This window comes from Lampris incognitus, chromosome 16 (genome assembly GCF_029633865.1).
Source record: "Lampris incognitus isolate fLamInc1 chromosome 16, fLamInc1.hap2, whole genome shotgun sequence".
In the NCBI taxonomy this organism is placed as follows: domain Eukaryota; kingdom Metazoa; phylum Chordata; class Actinopteri; order Lampriformes; family Lampridae; genus Lampris; species Lampris incognitus.
In genome coordinates, this window is record NC_079226.1 from 8,685,276 (window position 1) to 8,712,340 (window position 27,065).

Below are 27,065 nucleotides of genomic sequence, written 5' to 3' on the forward strand. Positions count from 1 at the left end.
GACCGCAATTGCAACACATCGCCCACAGCAGCAGTCGCGCGGCCCCATGGGAAAAAAGAAATGTCTGAAAGGGAAAGACCAAGGTATAACCTCGAAGGGCTCACACAGGCAAGCAAGGGTGTCCATAGGCCCTTTACCGAAGCCGAAGGCGATCGATTGTCTTCTCAGCAAGGAACAAAGGGGCATCCAGGTAGAATGGTGGTCTATTCCGTTGCCTGCCAACACGGGGGATAGGCGGTTCGAATCCCCATGTTGCCTCCGGCTTGTTTGGGCGTTCCCACAGACACACTTGGCCGTGTCTGCGGGTGGGAAGCTGGATGTGGGCATGTGTCCTGGTTGAAGCACTAGCGCCTCCTCTGGTCGGTGGGGGGGGGGGTAGGGGGAACTGGGGGGGGGATACTGATCCTCCCACGCGCTACGTTCCCCTGGCGAAATGCCTCACTGTCAGGTGAAAAGACGCGGCCGGCGACTCCACATGTATCGGAGGAGATGTGGTAGTCTGAAGCCCTCCCCGGATCAGCGGAGGGGGGTGGACGGCTCGGAAGAGTGGGGTAATTGGCCAAGTACATTTGGGGAGGAAAAAGCTGGGGGGGGGGGTGGAGACATTCCCAAAGGGGGGGAAAAAGGAACGAAGGATGGTTTTTGTTCTCAAGTGACCGGTGAGTCCTGCTGTATTAATGATCTGTAGAGTTGAGTTGACTGAGGTCGCTGACAGTGCTCACATTCACTGCTGTGAACTACTATATGGCCTAATTTCTGTCTCTCGAAAGCTCTTACCTTTATTGATTATTGAAAAACCTGAGCGAACGGCTAGGCCATCGGGAGGCTGGTTGTCAGTTTTGCTAATGTATTCGCCTTAGCGGGTAAATAACGAGGTGTGTATCAGCTTGCCGAGCCGGTGGTTTGAGCACACGAGTTAACAGGTGTCAGAATACCATTTTGTAATGGACGTATTGTTATGTGGAATTAATGACACAGTTTGCATATTGTTTCGATTTTAGTGGCGCTCGAGGCAATGAGTTGCTGGCGATGAGTGCAGTGTGTGTGTGTGTGTGGGGGGGGGCAGGGTCTTCGATCTGACCATTGGACGCCCAGTGCAAGACCCCACGGTCTGCTACTGCTTGAAATCATGCCCAGGATTGACAGGTTTCATCAGGTAGGAGGCATGTACACTCCAGTTAAAAAAAAACGTGATTCAGCCCCCCCCCCACCTTTTTCTCCCCAATTGTATCCGACCAATTACCCCACTCTTCTGAACTGTCCCGGTTGCTGCTCCACCCCCTCTGCCGATCCAAGGAGGTCGCCAGCCACTTCTTGTCACCTGACAGTGAGGACTTTTGCCAGGGGGACGTAGCACGTGGGAGGGTCACGCTATTCCCCCCCAGTCCCCCCTCCCCTCTGAACAGGCTCCCCGACCAGCCATAGGAGGCGCTAGTGCAGCGACCAGGACACGTACCCACATCCGGCTTCCCACTTGCAGACACGGCCAATTGTGTCTGTAGGGACGCCCGACCAAGCCGGAGGTAACACGGGGATTCGATCCGGCGATCCTCTTGTTGGTAGGCAACGGAATGGACCGCTACACTACCTGGACGCCGCTGTGAATCAGGGTTTAATCAGTCAGACAGCAGAAAAGATCCCAGTATTCAGGAGGACGTTTCTCTGGTTTCAATTGGAATCTGCACATCGTGAATCTGCTTTTACTGTATTTAATGGCAAGAGCAACGTTTGGAGCCCAACAGCATCTTCATCTGTTTTGGGATCGAAATGTGAAACGTGGAAGCAGATGTAGACAGTCTGCAGATTCTACTTGTCTTCATCATGTGTGTGCTCTACTTTTTAACTGATACCTTCACCATTATATCGAACTCGGGGATAGATATCACACTAGTCAAAGTTCAAGTGATTATCAATCCAGGTCCAGATGGCGCATGAAAAGTTGGACCGTCAGTGAATGACCGACAGTCAGCCTAACTTGGGAGATCCTTCTTAGAGGATGAAGCTCGGCAACCACCATCATCATTCCTCCGATCTTAGATATCTTAATACTTCATATCTTTCCCCTGTACCCTCCCTACAAATCATTCAAAAACACGTGACATGGACCGACTAGCTGTCTCCTTTCCAAGAAGAAGAAGAACTACAGACACCATCATCTGACGTCAAGCGTGGCGGCGGTAAACAACAGCACCCTGATGCCTGTGCGGGGAAAGAGTCAGCATGGCGGATGAGAGTCTGATCTCCCAGCCTCGACCCGCTGGATTCCAGGGAAGCATCTGCTGCTGATGGCGATGAGGGTCCCTGTGTCGTTGCACTGTAGTAGTCCTCCACTCTGACAGGTCTGAAGCAGGCGTGTCAGGACACGAGTTGTAAGGAGAGACGGGGAGAGAAGAGGAGCTGGGACAGAAAACGGCTGGAGAACGGGATGGAGAACGGGACCCTCGCAACATAAATCAGTCATTGTCAATATCAGAAGGTGGAGGGGTGTAAGGGAGGAGATGTGGGAAGAGTAGACGAGCAGATGAGAGCGATGTAGAGGCAACAAAAACGTGGAGGACTGCTGATAATTTTCTTTTCCTCCCCAATTGTATCTGGCCAATTAATTACCCCACTCGTCCGAGCCGCCCCGGTCGCTGCTCCGCCCCCTCTGCCGATCGCGGGAGGGCTGCAGACTACCACGTGCCTCCTCCCATACATGTGGCGTCACCGGCCGCTTCTTTTCACCTGACAGTGAGGAGTTTCACCAGGGGGGACGTAGCAAGTGGGAGGATCACGCTATTCCCCCTCAGTTCCCCCTCCCCCTTGAACGAGCGACCAGAGGAGGCGCTAGTGCAGCGACCAGGACACATATCCACATCCGGCTTCCCACCTGCAGACACGGCCAGTTGTGTCCACAGGGACGCCCGACCAAGCCGGATGCAACACAAGGATTTGAACCGATGGGCCCCATGATGGTAGGCGACGGAATAGACCGCCACGCCTCCCGGACGCCCTAGGACTGCTGATAACTGTGATCGCTGCGGCCCAGCCTCACTGATGAAATCTTCGTATACAGCTCTTGCGTTTCCCAGAATACGTTGAACGTAAACCCTCTGTCACGTGCAGACGATGCTGCTGTTAGAGCCACGTGCAACATCAACACATTGTGGCGAATTCGGGGGACAACGCAACCACAGGAACTGCCGCGGCCGGGAAGCGAACCCGTATCGCCCGCACCGCAGGAGACATCGCTAACCGCTCGACTAAAGGGTCTGACCCGTTAGCCAACGGGCTAGCGCGATGCCTCCTGCGGTGCAGGCGATACGGGTTCGCGTCCCGGCCGCGGCAGTTCCTGTGGTTGCGTTGTCCCCCGAATTCGCTACATTGGTGTCAGAAGTGGGATGGAGCGACCGTAAGGCCATCGGAAGCGCATGCGCCCTGAGGCGTGAAGGAGCTGATATGCTTAAGCGCGGAGATGCGCTTCCCGAAGGAGGGAGGTAGTGTAACGTGCATGGATAAGAAGACACGCTGGCCGCTCGCTGGCGGGTTTGACCCTTCAGTCTAGCGGTTAGCGATGCCTCCTGCGGTGCCGGCGATACGGGTTCGCTTCCCGGCCGCGGCAGTTCCTGTGGTTGCGTTGTCCCCCGAATTCGCTACAGTATTAATAAATATGAAAACAAACACAACTCCATGTCACTCGTAACCCCAACTGTGGCCATCGCCATAGTTAAAATCACACATGTCCATCTGATGACGGCGATGTACGCATACACTAAATAATGCTAGACCGCAAACAAGTGGCCCACGTGCCCCTAAACATGAAATACAAAACCCACGACATTGTTTGACGAGTTGGAGGAAACAGAAACACGCTGAGGGAAGCGGATTAACGGTAGATCTTCCAGATCCTTACCCAGACTGTAACCACGCCAGACCCCAAACCAAATCCACTACCCGAACATCACCATTTCTAACCTCGTACCCAAACCCAGCCGTCTGTGACGTAATAGTTCTACACGTTTTACGTTGTCACTGTACACACATGCATGGAAGCTCATCCTCTGCATTTGCCATTTTTTGTACCTTTTTTAGACGGTGACAGTGAAGAGGCAAACAGGAAATGAGAGCGGGGGCGGGTGTGAGACGCAATAAAGTGACATGCAACCAGCGGCGGTTGCGACCATGTGGCCATACGCTCTGTCACCATTTGGCTATGGAGACGACCCCTTAAGCGGTCGTTTGCTGAAACCCGCTATAATGACATACAAGTGTAAACTACTAATAAGACACGTTAGTCCCTAGCTAACGGGTCTGAGCCTTTAGCCGAGCGGTTAGTGATGTCGCCTTGTGGTGCAGGACACCCTGTATCGAATCCCGCACCGGGCAAGAAAATCACCGGTTACACAAGCATACATGCACACAGTGACGTTATCAGCACCATGTGACATCCGGAGGTCATAACAGCGTGTTAAACCTTGAGAGGTAAAAAGGAATGAAGAGTGAGAGAGTAGCAGAGAAAGAGGGAGGGGAGAGCACAGATAAAGAGAGGGACAGTTGGGCGTCCGGGTGGCGTGGCAGTCGGGTGACCCCGCATGTATCGGAGGAGGCCTGTGGGGGATCTGCTGCCCTCCCCGGATCAGCAGAGGGGTGGGACAGTGACCGGGAGGGCTCGGAGGAGTGGGGTAATTGCCCAAGTACATTGGGAGAAAACAATAAAAGGGGTGGGGGGGGAGAAAAAATCATTCACTTCAAATATTTTCCCTCCTTTTTCTCCCCAGTTGTACTTGGCCAATCACCCCACTCTTCCGAGCCGTCCCGGTCGCTGCTCCACCCCCTCTGCCAATCCGGGGAGGGCTGCGGCCTCCTCCGATACACGTGGGGTTGCCAGCCGCTTCTTTTCACCTGACAGTGAGGAGTTTCACCAGGGGGACGTAGCGCGTGGGAGGATCACGCTATTCCCCCCCCCGAACAGGCACCCCAACCGACCAGAGGAGGCACTAGTGCAGCGACCAGTACACATACCCACATCCGGCTTCCCACCCACAGACACAGCCAATTGTGTCTGTAGGGACGCCCGACCAAGCCGGGGGTAACGCGGGGAGTCGAACCGGCGATCCCCGGGTTGGTAGGCAACGGAAGAGACCGCCACGCCACCCGGGACGCCCCATCTCAAATATTTGATTAATTCGCGGACTTGTCCGGTTTTCAGAACATTACGTCATCACGTCATGGATGTTGGTTCACGACACAATTCTCTGTCGACAGTATACAGGAAACCGCTTCAGATGTGGGTACAATAACACACACACACACAGACACACACACACACACACACAATGAGTGAAAATGACCTCCTTGCTAGAATCAGGATCTTACTGTTAGTTGCCCTGTTTTGTGAGGAGCGGGCATTTTCATTTTAAGATCAGACTTGTACCAACATGCAAGCACGTGCGCGCACGCACACACACACACACACACACACACACACACACACACTTCATAAATCACAGCCATTCTGCTGGAAGGGATGGATGTAGAAGAGATAGGGGGGATAGACCGATGACCTGATATCTGGTTCTGAGTGTCGCGCACGCACACACACACACACACACACACACACACACACACACACACACACACACACACACACACACTTTATCTGATTATCTCGCCGCAGGTCTAGACAAAACCGGGGTTGTTTATGTTCTTTACTGCAACTGTTTATAAAGACGGACCAGCATTTGAAGACGGGAGATTGTGAGATGCTGCCGTATCCAAACCTCAGATAAGAGGAGGGGAGAGGGAAGGCGCCCGTCTCACTTCTATACACGCTTTGGTTTCCTTGCTAGCATGTAAGTGGTGCATGCTGGTCCAGTAAATGCTGACCTATAGGTTGAGAAACGATCCCCCTTATTGAGCTTTTGCACGAGCTTTGTGCGTGCCACGTGTTCGCAGAGCCAGCTCTCCCGTTTTACGGTGTACGGTTTCATTCAGGTGTGTATATATATATTTTCAAATTATTCCAATAAATTGGGGAAAACAAAATAGTGCTTCGTGTTAAATGGCCTGTAGAGGTCACTGTGAGTACTGAGAGCTTTGTATTGCGCGATGATAATCGTGTACTGGAAACGGTGCTGTGCTGGGCTTCATGTGAATACAGATCCAATACGTAATCAAGTACAAATCAAGGCGCGAGGCTAATCAAGGCACGAGGCTAATCAAGGCGCGAGGCTAATCAAGGCGCGAGGCTAATCAAGGCGCGAGGCTAAAGTAGGGGAATCGCCGTGTTGCCTCCGGCGTGGTCGGCGTGTCTGCGGGTGGGAAGCCGGGTGTGGGTGTGTGTCCTGGTCGCTGCACTAGCGCCTCTTCTGGTCGGTCGGTGCGCCTGTTTGGGGGGAACTGGGGGGGAATAGCGTGATCCTCCCACGCGCTACGTCCCCCCTGGGGAAACTCCTCACTGTCAGGTGAGAAGAAGCGGCTGGCGACTCCACATGTATGGGAGGAGGCATGTGGTGGTCTGCAGCCCTCCCCGGATCGGCAGGGGGGGGGGTGGAGCAGCGACCGGGGCGGCTCAGAAGAATAGGATAATTGGCCAAGTACAACTGGGGAGAAAGGGGTGGGTGGTGGGGGAGCCAGAAAAAGAGGCCAGATGCCACATTCTTGATGAACAAAGATGCTTCGAGTTTCATACTGCGGCTCATAATCGGCTCGTGGTTTTTGTTTTTTTTTTCTCCCTCAGATAATTTCAGCGTCCTCCACATGCGGAGGTCCATGACCCACCACAGTCACATCCACCGAATTCAAGTAGACATAATAACAAGGTAGAAAGCCTCCCAAAATCCATTCAGGATATTCAGTGACTACGGAGTAAGGGCCGTTAAAACCCAATACCTTTGTCTGGGTCACCCCGGGGATGGACGTATTACCACTTGGCAGACACACTTTGCTTAACGTAAAGAAAAGCAGACAGACCACTGGCCCTCTCGTGTCGTTTTCAGCCCAAAGTACCCTACCGTCCAAATCCACCCCGCAAGCAGTAACACGAAACGCCCTCTGTAGTTCGGTTTAAGAAGCCTCTTGGCCAAGATTTGCATCCAGGACCACATTAAATAGGGACGTCATTAAACTAATGATCACCTCTGACCTCTTGCATTCGACTGTCATGCTTTTCTTGGGGGAGGGGGGAGAGGGGGGGGCTTTTTCTTCCCTTTCTCTAAACCCTGTACAGATGTCAGGGCATCACAGATGATGCAAAGTGCCCCGTTGTAAAAGATCTTGCATGAGGTCATTTAAGAGGATTTTCTGAGTGGAAACTGCAGTAAAGAAAGATGGAAGGCACAGAGAGAGGGGGGGGGGGGAAGAGAGTAATAAAAAATGTTAAGAGGTGAGGAGATGGCGTAGAATAGAGACCCCTATCCCATTTCACCAGAAGATAACACCCACCACCTCCCACTGACATGAGTCCCCTAAACATCAACGTCCCTAAAAAGCAGCAAGTAAACACGGTGAGGTCAGTGGGCGCCTTTCCGTCTCAGCGTTTTTATGCCAATTGTGTTGTTTCAGATTAAAAGAAGCTTGATAGTAATGGCAAATGTGCAATAAAATCTCCAAAATGTGCAGTTTTTAATTGCGGTGGAAACTAATCTGCCGAATCAAAATGTAATGTGAGTAGAGTTCGACCGCACTGTCAGCTGTTTCTTCCTTTTAACTGGTCCATCTCTGTGGTGGGACATATGGCGCAGGACACCGAGGTCCCCAATCTGGAAACTCCTCCCAGCGAAACCAGTATCTCCAGTAACCAGTCCTCTGTAAAGCCCTACCTGGATGTTGGGGTTCTGGGAGCCCATGTCCGCGTTAGCCAGGTCCGGGATGTTCCTCAGGTCGAGGATGAAAGGCCTGGGATCCTCCTCCGGTTCCGGTTGGGGGAGAATACCCTGGGAACGGCGTTGGGACCAGCGGTGCCGAGACCTGAGGGACGCCGGGTCGGAGGGAAGGGTCTGGAGCTGGTTCTGCTGCTGCACCTCCTCCAGACTCTGATGGACATCACCTCGACCTCGCTCAGATATCACCTGAGAATGAGAGAAAATGTACGTTTTTAATACCCACACCCGGCTTCCCACCCGCAGGCATGGCCGAGTGTGTCTGTAGGGACGCCCGACCAAGCCGGAGGCAACACGGGGATTCGAACCGACGATCCCCGTGTGGGTAGGCAACGGAATAGACTGCTACGCTGCCCAGACGCCCTCCATTAACTTCTAGTAATGGCTGTGTTTTTGGTGTCGTCGTGTGTCGGAGGTGTTTGGCTGGGAGAGCCGGCGCTGGATCGGCCGGGGGAGCCCGGTCTGCTGCGTCCGGTGGGCCCAGGGGCCACGGCCCTGCCTGGAGCTCCTCGGACGGTCCGACAGGATGCGGAGGCGGGGCAGGCTAAGATAACTGCTAGCCCATGCAGACCGGCAGTTCTGACAGTCATCCAGGCATTCGCTCTCTTAGACAGTGAATTTGTAAATTTATTGATTGATTGGTTGATTGATTGACCGATTGATTGATTGATTGATTGATTGATTGTGGATATGTCGGAGTTGTGTTTTTGTAGCTTCCCCCCCCCTCTTTTTTGTAGTTTGGATTTGTGTCTTTGTGTTGCCCTGCTGTGGACGGGTGGTAACGATGTTTCATTTCACGTGCGCAGGCGCATGGAATGCAATGACAAACAAATGTTTCTGATTGTTGTTTATTTTTAAAATTTCACATTGTGGCGAAATTGGCGCGGATGCTTTTTTGATCGCGTCACACAAGTTCGTATCTATGTTACTGTTCACGACTACTCGTTCAGTAAATTTCTGCAACAAACGTTACAAAAAAGTAACCTGTCTGAACATGCAGTTGAAACAATTACGTCACAAAGTAGAGGCAACGTGTAGAGCTTGCATGGGAGGACACGTGACAGGGGCAGACCTCCGTTTTATGGCGATCCCCGTGCCCCATACGTCGCACGGCCCCGACAATCCTCTTTTATTCACAACTGAACAGAACTGCAACACAATAACCCCCCCCCCATGTCGCAACTGATGACGTCAGTCGTCACAGTCCTAAGGTCAGTAAACGGTCCTCTACCCCAGTGGTTCTCAACCTTTTTGGGGTCCTGGACCCCCTGCGTATTTTTGATCTACCCTGAGGACCCCTCCACCTGATCTTGGGGGAGGGGGGTTGCAATTTGATAGAAACAGTAGAAACTGCATTTTAAATTGCATTATAGCATTTATTCACTCTTTGGGGCAAAAATAAGAGCTTTCAGTTGTAACTTAGATATAGTTAACAAAACAGAATTCTTATGCAGTAACTTTCAGATATATGTAACAACACAGAATATGTATTCAGTAACTTTCAGATATATGTAACAAAACAGAATATGTATTCAGTAACTTTCAGATATATGTAACAACACAGAATATGTATTCAGTAACTTTCAGATATATGTAACAAAACAGAATTTGTATTCAGTAACTTTCAGATATATGTAACAACAGAATTTTTATGCAGTAACTTTTAACAATGCAAACGGGAGCGAGATCTCTTATTAAAATACAATAAATTACACTTGTGAAACAGAGGTAATTAGAGAAAAAAGTCCTGTTACCCTTTATAGTTTAGGTAGATAAAGGTCTCAGTCACATTTGAGTAAAATAATCCTATTTCTATAAATGTCATGGGATCTTTTTTTTAAAGATATTTTATTTTCACGGACCCCTTGCAATGACACCACGGACCACTAGGGGTCCGCGGACCCCCGGTTGAGAAACGCTGCTCTACCCAGTCCGAGTCGAACCCCCCTAACAACAGACGCGTCTCAACACGAACCAAACATTTGAACACATAAATTATAACAATTTCAACCCGGGCATTAACAGCGCCATGAGCATCCATCCACTTTGGAAGAACCCCCCCCCCCCACACACACACACACACTTTTCCTCCCCAGTTGTGCTTGGCCAATTACCCCACCCTTCCGAGCAATCCTGGCCACGCCCCCCCCGCCAATCCGGGGAGGGCTGCAGACCACCACCCACATGCCTCCTCCGATACATGTGGAGTCGCCAGCCGCCTCTTTTCACCTGACAGCGAGGAGTTTCACCAGGGGGACGTAGCACGTGGGAGGATCACGCTATTTTACCCCCTCCCCCTCCCCGAACAGGCGCCCCGACTGACCAGGAGAGGCGCTAGCGCAGCTACCAAAAACCAGCGAAAATAGTCCTGCGTGCCTCGTGGTATTGCGTCGTTTCCCGTGTCACTTCCCGTCTGTGTTCTCATGACAACACGTAGTTTGGAGACCAGACAGGCTGGTCAGGGGTCCCTCCTGGTGAAAGATCTTGTCCTGTGCGACCCCCCCCCCCCCCCGTCGTCATGTAGTGAGAAAACCGCGACAACGTCAAGATTCCCTGTGACGGCCTGGCGGCCTGTCCAGGGTGTCTCCCCGCCCGCCGCCCAGTGGCTGCTGGGTTAGGCTCCAGCATCCCCGCCACCCTGAGAGCAGGATAAGCAGGTGGGATGATGGATGGATGGATGGATGGAAGGATGGACTTCCAAGATTCCCGATTACAAGACAGAAAGGTGCGTAGTGTGAACAGCACAGCGATCTGACGACTGAAACCGACGGGTGAGGGTGAGGGTGAGGGTGAGGGTGGGCTTCGGAGCACCCAGATTTCCGCATACCTTTACAATGACAAGGCGAGGGTCCACTCAAAAAGAGGGGTTGTTGGAAAACCCAGTGATCAGGAGGGGGAGGGGGGGGGGAGGAGGGAATGATGCGGCCTCCATTGAAACCTTCTGTCTGCTGATTCCCTGCATCCTGCGTTGACTCAGAGTTACCGGGCGACATCTGACGCACGCGGAGCGGACGTCCCCCCCTCCCCTCCCCTCCCCCCTCCCCCCCTCCCCCGTTCCTTCTGAGTAAATTCCTTCTAGAACATTCAGTCAGATTTACAACAGAGCCCCCGGCGTTTGATAGACACCGAGGGTTTCTGTTTTTAGGCCTCGCCGTCCGACTCCGGCTCTGAGTCGCACGGCGAGTAGGTGGGACAACGGCGAACGTGGGTTCGAGCGCCACGGGGGGAGTAAAAGGGGGGGGGGGAGGAAAACGCAATAAGAACCCGCTACGGCCGAAACGGTGGTCCGGGATCCACCAGCCTATATCCACGTGTACCCACGGCTGCCCCTGCAGGCCACATGACCGTGAGGATCTTTCACACAAAGCGAGGGCCTCCGGTCTGAGTTCAGTTCACAAGGGGGGGGGCGGGGGGAGGGGGGGAGGAAATCTGGGTGGGCCGGTCACGGTTCAGCGAAACGGGCACAATTGACGTTTCTAAGTGGAGGAAAAAGTCGTGCTCTCGTCCGCCCGCCCGCCCGCCCGCGTATGAATAAGTCTGCCAGCTCGCCGGATTCTTGGCCAGGCCGTTAAAAACACCTTGCCGCAGCCAACGGGATGTGAAACCCAAGGCCTGGACGGCGAGACGGGCGTCCACCTACGTGCCAGCACATTCAAGCGGTCTTGTGTAAATCTGTGTGTGTGTGTGTGTGTGCGTGTGTGGGTGATGAATGTGCGTGGCATATTTCTGACAGCGGGACGGACGTTTCCCCACTCCCTGACCCCTTTAGCGCTGCGAGGCCCTGACCCGAGCCAAGCCCTCCCACGTTCAAACAAAAAACCTGGACACCAACACGCTTTGTGTGGAGACGTTGATTTGATGATTCCCGAGGACCCAGCAAAACAAGTTTAGACTCTTTCACCGTCTCACACACACGTGTGTGTGTAGTGTTGCCTGTGTGTGTGTAGCCCAATGCATGTGTTGCTTTGCTGGGTTGTGTTCTTGCTTGAACATGGGTTCATGCAACATGTGTGTGTATTTGTTTGTGTGTGTGTGTGTGTGTGTGTGTGTGTGTTTGTTTCTGTGTGTGTGTGTGTGTGTGTGTGTGTGTGTGTGTGTGTGTGTGTTTGTTTCTGTGTGTGTGTGTGTGTGTGTGTGTAGCCCAATGCATGTGTTGCTTTGCTGGGTTGTGTTCTTGCTTGAACATGGGTTCATGCAACGTGTGTGTGTGTTTGTTTCTGTGTGTGCGTGTGTGTGTGTGTTTCTGTGTGTGTTTGTTTCTGTGTGTGTGTGTGTAGCCCAATACATGTGTTGGCTGGGTTGTGTTCTTGCTTGAACATGGGTTCATGCAATGTGTGTGTGTGTGTGTGTGTGTGTGTGTGTGTGTGTGTGTGTGTGTGTGTGTGTGTGTGTGTGTGTGTGTGTGTGTTTGTTTCTGTGTGTGTGTGTGTGTGTGTGTGTGTGTGCGTGTAGCCCAATACATGTGTTGGCTGGGTTGTGTTCTTGCTTGAACATGGGTTCATGCAATGTGTGTGTGTGTGTGTGTGTGTGTGTGTTTGTTTCTGTGTGTGTGTGTGTGTGTGTGTGTGTGTGTGTGTGTGTGTGTGTGTGTGTGTGTGTAGCCCAATACATGTGTTGGCTGGGTTGTGTTCTTGCTTGAACATGGGTTCATGCAATGTGTGTGTGTGTGTGTGTGTGTGTGTGTTTGTTTCTGTGTGTGTGTGTGTGTGTGTGTGTGTGTGTGTGTGTGTGTGTGTGTAGCCCAATACATGTGTTGGCTGGGTTGTGTTCTTGCTTGAACATGTTTTTCATGCAACATGTGTGTGTGTGTGTGTGTGTAGCCCAATGCATGTGTTGCTTTGCTGGGTTGTGTTCTTGCTTGAACATGGGTTCATGCAACGTGTGTGTGTGTTTGTTTCTGTGTGTGCGTGTGTGTGTGTGTTTCTGTGTGTGTTTGTTTCTGTGTGTGTGTGTGTAGCCCAGTACATGTGTTGGCTGGGTTGTGTTCTTGCTTGAACATGGGTTCATGCAACGTGTGTGTGTGTGTGTGTTTGTTTGTTTCTGTGTGTGTGTGTGTCTCTGTGTGTGTGTGTGTGTGTGTGTGTGTAGCCCAATACATGTGTTGGCTGGGTTGTGTTCTTGCTTGAACATGTTTTTCATGCAACGTGTGCACGCATGTGTGTGTGTGTGTGTGTGTGTGTGTGTGTGTATGTGTGTGTAGCCCAATACATGTGTTGGCTGGGTTGTGTTCTTGCTTGAACATGGGTTCATGCAACGTGTGCGCGCGTGTGTGTGCGTGTGTGTGTGTGTGTGTGTGTGTGTGTGTGTGTGTGTGTGTGTGTGTGTGTGTGTGTGTGTGTGTGTAGGATGTGCCCACAGCCTGCATGGGCCGGGTGTTGTTCTTGCGTGGACATAATTACATAAGTGTGTGCTCTTCAGCTCGGCTCGCTGCTGTAGCCCCAGAGGAAGCCCTCAGCTTGTGTTTCCTCATTAAAAAAAACAACACACACACAAGTGAAAGACTCCACCGCCGAGCACACCGCCGCCGTGTACGGCGTTACGTCCTAATGCACAGATTACGGGATACCGTTTCATTTTGACCTCAATTAGAGCGCCGGACATTCGAGATGCTTCCCGCCCCACGCAGTCTACACGCTGTATTCCGCAATAAAAGCGCACAACTTGAACTGGCTCAAGAATTTGGCGCCCTTTGCAAAATGTGGCATTGGTTTCGGCGTGTCCGCGGGAGAGATGAGAAGGGGGGGGGGTCCATCCAAGGGGTTATTCGGTTAAACAACTATTAGCGCCTCCTCCATTCAGTCTCTGCTGAAGTTTTCAGCAAATGTGCACCCCCCCCCCACCTACCCTTACCCCCCCTCCATCCCAACACCACCACATCCAATATCGCTGCGTCCACATTCCAGGAATGGAGTTTGGATTAGGAAAGTGGATGTTTGTGTGTAAAACGCCGAGTTCGTGTTGCGACCACGGACGAGCCGGGGCCTCGGAGGCTCCCCGCGAGCAACATGAGCTCCCGCCTCGAACTTTAATGAAAACACGGGGAGCCCCGAACGAGGGTAAGGGAAGAGGGGGACGTGGGAGGGGAGGCAGAGGTGAAAAGTGAAAGTGCAAATTTGAGAAACGGGGAGAGAGTTGGTTGGGGCGAGGGCACGCTGAGTGCAGGATGGTTTCTGCGGCGCAGCACCGTTGTGTTATTCGATCGTCGGTTCAGCGGGACCCGTCGATGGAGAACCACGATTTGAAGTGTAAGGGGCCGGTCAGACTGCGATTCGTGGCTTATTGTTCTAGGACTGACGGCTGAAACCTTGGTCATACCTTCACTAGGAACGCACCGGTACTTGCATACCAAGTCCAAATTGAGGATCAATATTGGGGATTTTGTTAAAAAGACAAAGTGCACGGAAGTGGGCGAATCAGACTTCGCAACCTCCGTAGATGGACAAGATGTGGAGCGCCTAGAGAGCTTCAAATACTTGGGTTCGGTTAAGAACAACGGCGGTGGCGTAGAAATCAGAATCACCCCAGCAAAGAAAAGAGTAATGGAGATGGTGCCAATATATGGGGAGAGAGGGGAATAAGAAAAGAAGTGAAAGTCAGTCTACTTAAAGCCCTTGTCTGGCTAGTGTTGTCCTACGGAGCTGAGAGTTGGACTTCGAGGAAAGCGATGGGAAACAGGGTGGAGGCTGCAGAGGTGCGGCTTTATCATAGGACGCTTCGAATAAGTTGGACGGAGAAAGGAACGACTGCGAGCATCCTTAATGAATTAGGAACAAAAAGAGGATAGGACTGACGGCTGAAACCTTGGTCATACCTTCACTAGGAACGCACTGGTACTTGTATACCAAGTCCAAATTGAGGATCAATATTGGGGATTTTGTTAAAAAGGCGAAGTGCACGGAAGTGGGTGAATCAGACTTCGCAACCTCCGTAGATGGACAGGATGTGGAGCGCCTAGAGAGCTTCAAATACTTGGGTTCGGTTAAGAACAATGGCGGTGGCGTAGAAATCAGAATCACCCCAGCAAAGAAAAGAGTGATGGAGATGGTGCCGATATATGGGGAGAGAGGGGAATAAGAAAAGAAGTGAAAGTCAGTCTACTTGAAGCCCTCGTCTGGCTAGTGTTGTCATACGGAGCTGAGAGTCGGACTTCGAGGAAAGCGATGGGAAACAGGGTGGAGGCTGCAGAGGTGCGGCTTTATCGTAGGACGCTTCGAATAAGTTGGACGGAGAAAGGAACGACTGCGAGCATCCTTAATGAATTAGGAACAAAAAGAGGACTAATGGGCACATGTAATGGAAAAGAAAGCTATCATTCTTTGGGCATACCTGTCGTCCAGGTGGAAGTAAGTCAACAAAGGCAGCCATTTTGGGAGCTACACCAGCAAAGCGCAAGAGAGGCCGACCAAAAAGGCAGCATCAGGATGACGTCAGAGAACGGCTTGGTGTGAAAACATCGGAGGCGGCAAGATCAGCTCGGGACGGAGGGAACTGGAGGGGACTTGTTTGGCAAGCGTGTCCTCCTGATGGCGCTGGCAACCCTCGCTAACGAGGAGGCCGTGAAGAAGAATTTGGAGATTTTACCCAAGACTCGTGACACGATATCGAGTCATGTCATGAGTAAAAAGCAAGACGACTCGACTTGCGGCGTTTATGGCGCGTGTTAGCTTTTCTTTCTTTAATGGTGGAAAAAAAATGATCCCATCTCAGTGAATTTGCCAGTAATGATCTAAGTCTGTTCAGCAGAAGGAAGGGATCGGATCGGTACTCGGTATCAGCATTGAAAAATGCCTGGCCGTTGTTCGCTTTTCCATTCATTCATGTATTCCTCCAGCGTCTCCTCTCGCTGCGGTGTCCCCCCCCTTTTTTATGTTTAGGTTTGGGTTTGGTGGGGTTAAGGGTCAGGTTAAGGGTGCGGGAGGCCTGCTCTTAAGCCTTGTAATCTGTGTTGAGTATAAATCAATGTCAAAAACACATCCGAGGGTGTCCGGGAGGTGTGGCGGGGTGTATTCTGTCGCCTACCAACACGAGGATCGGCGGTTTGAATCCCCGTGTTACCTCCGGCTTGGTCGGGTGTCCCTACAGACACATTTGGCCCTGTCTGTCGGTGGGAAGCCAGATGTGGGTGTGTGTCCTGGTCACTGCGCTAGCGCCTCCTGTGGTCAGTCGGGGTGCCTGTTCGGTGCGCTACGTCCCCCTGGCGAAACTCCTCACTGTCAGGTGAAAAGAAGCGGCTGGCGACTCCACATGTATGGGAGGAGGCATGTGGTAGTCTGCAGCCCTCCATGGATCAGCAGAGGGGGGGTGGAGCAGCGACCGGAATGGCTTGGAAGAGTGGGGTAATTGGCCAAGTACAATTTGGGAGAACCCCCCCCCCCAAAAAAAAGAAGATCAGAACGGATGTCCTCAATTACGTCCTCATTCACCCATACAGTGGCAGTCAATATATGTCAAGGACCTGCAATGGCGTCGTGTATGAACATTTTGTCTGTGAGCCTGGGCTGGCATGAAGGCCGAGTTGAAGGTCCACCCACATGTGGTCTGGTAGTGAAGGGTCTAACGGAGCCCCGGTGTGAACACAAAGCCGGAGGGATGACTCCTCCATTACTGACTGTCCCTGTAGCTCTGTGTATGTCTGCATGTGTATGCGTCAGATAAGGTGCAAGTATGGGCAAGAGTGAGAAACATCTGGTAAAGTCTGAGCTATTTAGTGGGTTCAACAAGCTGCTTTTTGTTTTTGTTTTTTTTGTGTTTTGCTAAAACAATTGTTCAAATTGTGAGAAGACAGAGACGTCGGAAACACGGCAAATTTTTCTTGAGGCAAAAACGGGTTTCCAGGATCACATGTTTGATTCAAAAGACAAATCACATATGCGTGGATGAGAGGGAGGATGCAAGGAGTAGAGGGGATGAAGATGGGTGAGTTTAAATACTTGGGGTCAGCTGTCCAAAGTAACGGGGAGTGCAGAAGAGAGGTGAAGAAGAGCGTGCAGGCAGGGTGGAGTGGGTGGAGAAGAGTGAGAGGAGTGATTTGTGACAGAAGGGTTAAAGGGAAGGTTTACAAGATGGTAGTGAGACCAGCTATGTTGTATGGTTTGGAGACGGTGGCGTTGACAAAAAGACAGGAGGTGGAGGAGCTGGAGGTGGCAGAGATGAAGATGATAAGATTTTCACTGGGAGTGATGAAGAAGGACAGGATTAGGAAGGAGTATATTAGAGGGACAGCTCAGGTTGGACGGTTTGGAGACAAAGCAAGAGAGGCAAGGTTGAGATGGTTTGGACATGTGCGGAGGAGAGATGCTGGGTATATTGGGAGAAGGATGCTGAATATGGAGCTGCCAGGGAAGAGGAGAAGAGGAAGGCCAAAGAGGAGGTTTATGGATGTGGTGAGAGAGGACATGCAGGTGGCTGGTGGGACAGAGGAAGATGCAGAGGACAGGAAGAGATGGAGACAGATGATCCGCTGTGGTGACCCCTAACGGGAGCAGCCAGAAGTAGTAGTAGTAGTAGTAGTAGTAGTAGTAGTAGTAGTAGTAGTAGTAGTAGTAGATCTTTGATTATAAAGAATATCGTAAATTCTAAAAAGAATGACAAGAATGGCAGAAGTGTCTGTCTTTCCAAGGTATTCTGGTTTGTTTGCTGTCTTTAAGTCTCACATGTCGACCAAGTGAACTTTTCTTAATGTCAGGTGAAGCGATCCGACTTCTCTCCGTTTTGGTTTCACTTGTTTTGAAGCACATTCTGGAAAAACTGTGCCCGTACTTATCCTAAAACCAGATGAATGAATGCAGTGTTAGCTCATAAAGAAAACGAAGCCTCAGGGCTTTTTTTTTTAAACAGGTTAATTTTCCATGGAAACATACAAACACACCTCGGTTCGTTGGTAGGCTATTGTTCTCTTATTGGAAGCCAGACGTGATTTTAAGACTTCAGTAAAGTGACTTGTGGAGATGGATAGTTTAGATGTTTTACCTACATGACATTACAATACATGCCGCTTTCTCCCTCTCTGTGTCTCTCTCTCGCTCTCTCTCTCTTTCTATCAGTTTTCAGTTTCAACAGGCTTTATTGACACGACATTTGACGTGCTGCTAAAGCGCAGTTACGATTATGAAAGACAGTGTAAGGAGTGAAATTGGCAAAAATAATTTGAATAACAATATTAGTTAATAGAATAAAATAGATAATGACATAAATTATTCATCCCTGAATGAATAAATCAGTGAAATCTATAAATATAATCAAGTTAGCATTGGTACAAATGCAAGTGTTAATCTACTGATGATAAAATGAAGAGATGCGTCATCACACGTTAGCCATTATTTAATAGATAATAAAAGAAAATCTACTGATAGTAAAATAAAGTAAAGCGATGTTGAATGAGATGTGGCGGTAGGCGGAATATGGTAAGTACAGTTGTATTTATGTCTATATGTCTATGTGATACTGGGGGTCTCTCTTGTTGTGACAGGAAGTGACATATTCAGCAGCCAACACTGCACATTCTTTCTTTCCCCCCAGAATGAGGGGTGATTTCTGCCTTTCTGTCAGACTTTGGTATTTGGGGCAATTTTTATTTTGTTTTATTATTTATTTATTTATTTCAACTTTTGGGAAGTTTTCCTCCCTAATATTTCTGTAGTTTGGACATTCTGTTAGAAAGTGTGATTTTGTCTCCACGGCTCCTTCGTCACTGTGACAGCACAGCCTGTCCTGTCTGGGCAGCCCAGTCTGCCCTTCTCGACTGTCCGACTACCATCACTCAGTCCATCACTGTCAATGTTTTTCTCAGAGTCGTATCAGTTACTGTGGTTCGGTAGTCTGCCACAGTATACTGTCTGACTAGGGCCCGATATGTTTCTAGCTTGTGTTGTGAGCGTGTAGTATCATTCCAATAACTGGTGTATTTTGTCTTTAGTTATATAATTTGGTTAGGTCTAATCGTCTGAGTGATGGTGTAACTGCTCTGAGGCTGGCTGGGGTTTGTGATGTCAGAAGGTGAAAGGTCAGCCAGCCTCAGCACCAGTTGGTCGAGAGGGCTCCTTTCTGGCAAGCAAGGGCTTTATAACGGTAACAGGCAGGGTCGCTGTTTTTCATATGGCTCCAGAATTTGATTAATCTGTTTTGAGTACTTAGAAGTAAAGGACATTGGCCTCATTCAGCCCTGCATGCAGAGGTTTGGGGGGTTTTCTTTGTATCCGGAGAATACTTTTGCAGAACTCTGCATGCATGGTTTTAATTGGATTATTGTCCCATTTTGCCCAATCACTTTGTAGTAAGGGGCCCTATACCTCACCGCCATACAATGCAATCGATTCTATAACTGGCTCTATTATTCTGAGCCAAGTCCTAATAGGAACTTGGATTTGAGCTGAATGCTTGATGGCATAGAAAGCCCTTTTTGCCTTCTCTTTGAGTTCGTTCACAGCAGAGCAGAAGTTTCCTCTGGAACTAATTTGTAAACCTAGGTAAGTATAAGTATTTGTCTGTTCTATTTGGGTCCCAGGTATTTTGAATGTCGGGTCAGTTCTCTGTATCCTTGATCTTTTTTGGAAGGTGATCATCTTAGTTTTCTTCATGTTAACTGTCAGGGCCCAGTTCTGACAGTACTGATGGAGACAGTCCAGGCTCTGCTGAAGACCTTCTTCAACAGGAGACAGTATGACCAGGTCATCTGTATGAAACAGACGTTTGATTTCTGTGACTTGGAAGAGTGAGACCAGGCACTGGTGATTGTTCTAATAACAATGCTAGGTCATTAATATTAATATTGAAGTGGGTGGGGCTGAGGTTGCAGCCTTGCTTCAACCCTCTGCCCTGTGGGAAGAAGATTAAAGAAAGTCACTTTATTTTGTCATTGTACAAGTTACAATGAATGTGTTCTCTACATTTAAGCCATCCTATTGTATAGGAGCAGTGGGCAGCTGAAGCACCCGGGGATCAACTCCAGTTCTTCTTTCCATTGCCTTGCTTAGGGACACAGACAGGAGTATCAACCCTAACATGCATGTCTTTTTGATGGTGGGAGGAAACCGAAGTACCTGGAGGAAATCCATGCAGACACGGGGAGAACATGCAAATTCCACACAGGACCTTCTTTGTGTGAGGCAACAGTGTATCTCCAAAGTTAAGAGCCAATTTGTTATTTTCATATATTGATTTAATTGGCGGCGCAGTGGTTAGCGCAGTCGCCTCACAGCAAGAAGATTCTGGGTTCGAGCCCCGGGGTAGTCCAACAATGGGGGTTGTCCCGGGTCGTCCTCTGTGTGGAGTTTGCATGTTCTCTCCGTGTCTGCGTGGGTTTCCTCCGGGTGGTCCGGTTTCCTCCCACAGTCCAAAGACATGTAGGTCAGGTGAATCGGCCATATTAAATTGCCCCTAGGTATGTGTGTGTGTGTGTGTGGGTGACTGTGTGATGGCCTGGCGGCCTGTCCAGAGTGTCTCCCCGCCTGCCGCCCAATGACTGCTGGGATAGGCTCCAGCATCCCTGCGACCCCGAGAGCAGGATAAGTGGTTCTGGTAATGGATGGATGGAATGGAAGGATTTAATTACATCAAAAGACTTTTTATTAGTTTTAAAAGTAATCTCTCGTGCCAGACTGAATCCAAAGCTTTTTGAAACTCAACAAAGCATGCATGAATTGTGTCTTTATTAGACTGAAGAGAAGAAAAAAAGAGAAAAAAACTGCTTCCATCCACTCTATGCATTGCCTCTGTGCACTTCCCGTTGGCACATACGTCCTATCGGACTCGAACTTCGCTTTATGGCACTTACTCATGTTGCTCTCTCCTGACTATATCCTCGCTTGTGTTGTATCAGCTCTCAGACGTATGTCGCTTTGGATAATGAAATTGTAAATTGATTTACATATTTATCAATTAGTGTGTAGTGAGAAAATGTGGTCAGCTGTTCTAAATTTGGAAGGAAACGAATCTGACTTTCGCTTAAGACATCGCGCTCGACGTTGGGGTCTATAATTTCTTTATTTAGAATACTGCCAAATAACTTCTCCAGGTTACTACTTACACAGATGCCTCTGCAGCTGCTGGGATCAAATTTGTCTCCGTTCTTGAAGATGGGTGTGATCAGCCCTTCACTCCAGCTTTCAGGGGAAATGACCTACACTTACTACCAAGATGAATATCTTCAGGGTGACCACTTTACACGTTCTGTTGGTATATTTTAACATCTCATTTACGATGTCATCAGGCGTGCGTGCTTCTTTTGCACCGCAAAACTTTCAGTTTGTCTTCCACTTCCGGTTCTGTGATAGGATGATCCAATGGGGTCTGATAATTCTGTATAGCTCTTTCAAGCTCTTTCGGGGTTTTTTTTTCCTGAAATCTGTTATTGGGTTTGATTCTTTGAGGGTTTTCTACGGAGATCTTCAAGATGATTTTTCCATGTATATTCATTTTGAATAGTCTGTCGTTGCATTTCTTAGTAAATAAATTCCAATTTTCTCAGAATTCATTTGACCCCAGAGACTCCTCCATTAATTGAAGCTCCTGGCTGTCTGAGTTCCTGTGTTTTTGGTTTGAGACTTTACTTAATGTTTCCTAATGGTTTTGCAGTCTGAATCAAACCACCTTTCCCCGTTTGTTTTCTTTGGTTGTTTTGTTTTGCATTTTAATCGGATAATGAGGCCAAATGATCAAATATGTGGTTAATGTTTACCAGACACAACACTACACCTTCTGTATTCTGAGGGCAGATGTGGACCAGAAAGGAGGGGATTTGTGGTCAGTGAAGAAACTGGTCAGTGGAAAAACTGGATTTCTTCACTGACCATTGCTTCCTGGTACTGCTCCAAGCGGTTTTGGGCCCACCTGTATCGCGTCTTTATTTTGTACCGCTTACAGGGCTGAGAACGTATGTTACCCGTGTCTGCTCTTTTCACATACTAAGTGATGTGAGAGTGATCTGATAGAGGTGTTTGTTCCTTCAGCGTGAAGGCTGTCGAAGAGGTTTGCTCTGAATCTGTTTATAGCGTGATCAACAGTGCTGCAGCCAAGGTTTGAACAATGTGCATAATGCCCAAAGGAGTCCCGTCATAGCCTTCCATTGACTGTGTACAGACCCAGCATTCTGCAAGTCTGCAAGACATGTTTTCCACTGTTGTTTGTGTTTACTTATGATTATTGCTGTTTGGAAGGATAGGGAAGTTAAGGTTAGCTCCAGTGATGTAACTGTGTCACCTTCAGCGCTAGTAAGCCCTAGCTCTCTCACTTGTTCTGTGAGAGTGATCAGGTCTTTCTTGTGGCTTTCTCTCTCTTTAAGTGATTTGTTTTGATGGGTTGTCTGTATGCTTTCTTGCTCTTTTCTCATCTGCTCCATTTGTTGTTGTTAACCCACCCAAGCTAGGATCTGTGTAGCTAGGATCAGTGGGCTGCCGCCTTCATGCTGCACCTGGGGATCGACTCCAGTTCTTTTGCCTTGGTCAGGGGCAAGGACAGGAGTATTAATCCTAACATGCATGTTTCTTTTGACGGTGGGAGGAAACCGGAGCACCCTTAGAAAACCCACCGCAGACACGGGGAGAACATGCAAACCCCAAACAGAGGATGATCTGGGATGACCCCCGAGGTTGGACAACCCCGAGGTTCGAACCCAGGACCTTCTTGCTGTGAGGTGACAGTGCTAACCACTGGGCCACTGTTCCAAAGGAGGTAAAGGAGGTCTGATGTGGAGGGGTCAGGGTCTGCTCTGTGTCATCATGGTGCTTCTCCTCGGGTGGGATGCTAGAGACAATTGGAGGGTCTGTGTCACCGGCATGAGGCGTTTTCTTTCTCAACCAGATTTAAGTGCCTGGAAACTGTCCTGGAAAGGCTTGAGATGCCCCTGTACCATGACTTTACCATGTCTATAAACATTGGCAGTTGTCATTAAATGCCAGTACTTGTTGCCTTTTTTTGCAACTGAAGGGCTGATAATGGTTCTGCGCCAGGTTTCAGGTCTGTCAGTGTAGAAGACGAGACTACTAATTCCTCCTCCTGTTTGAGTGTGCTTCTCCCTGTGTCATTATCAGCGTCTGGTGGTATGTGTCTGGTGTCAGTGTCTGGTGGGTAGTGTATGTCGATGATGGCACTCAAGCGCTGCTCTGGGCAGTGACGGAGGGTTGGCTGCTGTTTTTAATGGCTCATCGGTCAGGTGTCTCTGAATAAAAGGGCAATAAAAAAGATAAAACCAAATGCCTGCTTTCCACCTGCCACAGTTAGCTGCCGCTGAACCCAGCCGCCGCGTTGGGGTTCCAAATGTCACCGTTTGACCTCAGCTCAAACGGCTTATCTGAGTTATTCTTGGTAGTCTATTTGTAACACTTGAACAAACAGCTATAATTTAAGGTTTTCAACTGTCCAAGGGTATTGTTCCTTCTATTGGTTATATGTAGGCCTACTGTTGTTTGTTGATTTTCCTCCTGTTTCTTCTCTCCTAGCAACAAGCTCCTGCTAACTCCTACTAGCGCTTGTCTCACGTCTTTTGGGGGGGGGATTTCATGTTTTTCCTCTTGTCCAGTTTGACTTTCCTGTTGTCATCGAACTTGTCTTTTAGTTGTCCAAATTTTTACTTTGTTCTTCTCGATTTAAAATGACAAAAATACAGGCAACTCTAGGAGACCATGTAGTACATGTAGTACATATAGTACATCGCTCTGTCTCTTTATCTCTCTCCATCGCTCTTTCTCTCTCTCCATCACTCTCTCTCTCTTCAGCAGAATTCAATACATCTTGTGACTTACAAATAGATAAAAATGAGAGATTCTCAAAAGCTAGTGACACGTCTTTACATTCTTGACTTGCTGCCAAGAAGGGAACCAACTGACGCCAGAGGTCAGAGAAATCTGAAAAAGTGGAGGAGAGTTAAAGGAGAAAGAGAGAGAAAGATGCATAAAGACAGGGAAACACAAACACACACACACACACACGAAGAAAGAAAACATTGTATTGCATTTAGGTATCTCACAATCTGCCCTTTTTTTAATCATTTTTCTTTTTTTAACAATGTCTAATTGTTGTGCTGTTCTGTTGTGTTGCGTTATTCTTACGTCACACAATACTACTGTCTGTGGATCGTGTTGTGCTGTATTGTCATGTTGATAGTTTTGCCTGATGCAAGGTGCTTTAGCAGTACTGTGCCTCTTTACATTGACTTGACTTGAGCTGAGAGATACTGAGAGAGTGACACACATACACTAAACGACACAAAAGAGAGAGAGAGAGAGACTGAGAGGCACACACACAGAGAGACAGAAAGAGACAGACACCAAGAAAGGGAGAGGGACAGACAGAGGGACTAGAGAGAGAGAGAGAGTGAGAGACATTACCTGCTTCCTGCCATACATCATTGCTTATCAGGGACAAATCTGTAGGCTTTATGTAAGCCTTTCACTTCCTTTGCCTCAGCGCTCAGAGACCTTTGACCCCTTTTTGCCTCCCGTAAAACCCCGACAACCAGTGTGGTTTATCGTGCAAATACCGAGGTTGAGTAGTAACGGATTACATGTAATCTGGATTATGTAATCCGATTACAAAAACTAGTAACTATAATCAACACAGGTTACATCGGAAAATGTAATTAGATTATAGTTACATTGTCAAGGATTACTAGATTACATTTTTGATTATGTCTTTGAAATATGGCAAATTTGAAATTATGAAACATTTTTCATGATGACCAATGAATGCCCTGTTAAGTCATACGAAGTTTCTCAAACGAGTGCTCCACTTTATGGTACTGATGGGCAAAGCGGTTATTTTCAGTGTACTGAATTATTAGGATCAGTTCATGTATAAGAGTCGTTCACCGAATCACTCAGTGCTTGACCGGAGGTCCGACTGCGTAGAGTCCCGCTCACTGAACTGAACCCCAGCCGATCCTTCAGTTCAGCTCGCTAACCAGTGAGCTGAGAATTTAGTTGGGTAAAGATACCGTTGGTAAACTGAAAGCTGCTATAACAAAGTCCTACCCTATTATGTACAGCATGCATATTTTTGCGGCAACTAATTATTAAATAAAATATTTTGTACTACTTCCCGGCGTCCGGGTAGCGTAGCGGTCTATTCCGTCGCCTACCAACATGTCATGTCAGCTGTCAGCTGGAAGATCATTTGTAGGAATATCATGTCAGCTGGAAGATCATTTGTAGGAATATCATGTCAGCTGGAAGATCATTTGTAGGAATATCATGTCAGCTGGAAGATCATTTGTAGGAATATCATGTCAGCTGGAAGATCATTTTAGGAATATCATGTCAGCTGGAAGATCATTTGTAGGAATATCATGTCAGCTGGAAGATCATTTGTAGGAATATCATGTCAGCTGGAAGATCATTTGTAGGAATATCATGTCAGCTGGAAGATCATTTGTAGGAATATAATGTCAGCTGGAAGATCATTTGTAGGAATATCATGTCAGCTGGAAGATCATTTGTAGGAATATCATGTCAGCTGGAAGATCATTTGTAGGGATATCATGTCAGCTAGAAGATCATTTGTAGGAATACCGTGTCAGCTGTAAAATCATTTGTAGGAATATCATGTCAGCTGGAAGATCATTTGTATGAATATCATGTCAGCTGTAAAATCATTTGTAGGAATATCATGTCAGCTGGAAGATCATTTGTAGGAATATCATGTCAGCTGGAAGATCATTTGTAGGAATATCGTGTCAGCTGGAAGATCATTTGTAGGAATATCATGTCAGCTGGAAGATCATTTTTAGGAATATCATGTCAGCTGGGAGATCATTTGTAGGAATATCACGTCAGCTGGAAGATCATTTGTAGGAATATCATGTCAGCTGGAAGATCATTTGTAGGAATATCATGTCAGCTGGAAGATCATTTGTAGGAATATCGATTGACTGATTGAACACGGGGGAACGCCGGTTGGAGTCTCCGGCTTGGTCGGGCGTCCCTACAGACACAATTGGCCGTGTCTGCGGGTGGGAAGCCGGATGTCTGGTCGCTGCACTAGCGATCGGTCGGGGGGGGGGCGGGGGAAATAGCGTGATCCTCCCACGCGCCACGCCCCCCTGGCGAAACTCCTCCCTGTCAGGTGAAAAGAAGCGGCTGGCGACTCCCATATATGGGAGGAGACGTGTGGTAGTCTGCAGCCCTCCCCGGATCGGCAGAGGGGGTGGAGCAGCGACCGAGCCGGCTCAGAGAGCGGGGTGATTGGCCAAGTACAATTGGTAGACAAAGGGCGGAGGAGGAGGGGGTGGATTGATACTACTTCCTGCTTCAGGATTTAAGACCAGAGAGAGGGGAGGGAGGGACGATCTTGAGTCACTCAGCGATTGTCTATCACCTGCACTTTATTCCAGTACTGTTTTTAAGGGTAACGTGATTTGATCAACTGTAAATGCTGAACATACAAAATGCATTTCATTTGCACTGAAATGTTTTGAGATGTTTAGAGAAAATAAAAATATTGAGTGGAACTCAAATTTTTTTGCGTCCGCATCCGTTTTGCAGTATAAACTGCAATATTTTAAGCGTTTGATTTTGAAGTAATCCGAAAGTAATCAGATTACATTACATTTTTGTAATCCAATGGATTACGTTACTGACTGACTACATTTCTAAGTAATCGGACCCAGCCCTGGTGAGTAGCCCCTCAGTACGTTACCGATATGGCATGCATGCTATAAGGAGCCGTGTCCTATTTAAACATATGTCACGCTGTAACGGCAATGGTAGAGATGCTGGAGTTATTGGTGACTAATAAATGTTACATGGAATATGTGTGGGCTAATTATGGCTTCTTCAGTAAACCCCCCCCCGACACACACACACCCCCACACCCCCATCACCATCTGGTAACTCTATATATTGTCTAATGCCTGGAGATCTCAATTCAAAATATGTACAGAGGAAATGGACACCAGCTATATTTGGCTGGTAGAGATACCCACTTATCCTGGAAAATACTTGAAACCTACTGAAAGCACTCAAGGCTCATCCTCACGTCTGGCCAAATACGACACCCAGCTAACCTCTACTTTACCGTGGGCACGAGGCTGGTCGGGATTTAGAGCGATATGGAAAATGTGATTATCGCGATAGTCGTGGCGAGTTTGGCACAGTATCAGTATAGATCCCAATATCTGCTCGCGTGTGGGCCACGTGTGAGGATCTAGCGGAACCAGTTTTCAAACAATGCTCCCTCGCATAGTTCAGACCTCATGCCGTGAGCAATTCCAAGGAG

The 27,065-nt window shown here is 48.7% G+C and overlaps 1 protein-coding gene across 1 annotated transcript in view; it reads right to left on the minus strand.

The window, feature by feature from the left end:
* The window catches only part of ism2a (isthmin 2a), a 53,383-nt gene that overhangs the window by 25,766 nt on the left and 552 nt on the right, over window positions 1-27,065 (minus strand). Inside the window, exon 2 of the mRNA XM_056296454.1 lies at window positions 7,800-8,048. Within this exon, the coding sequence (XP_056152429.1) occupies window positions 7,800-8,048 (249 nt within the window). The remainder of the gene's footprint in view (window positions 1-7,799; window positions 8,049-27,065) is intronic.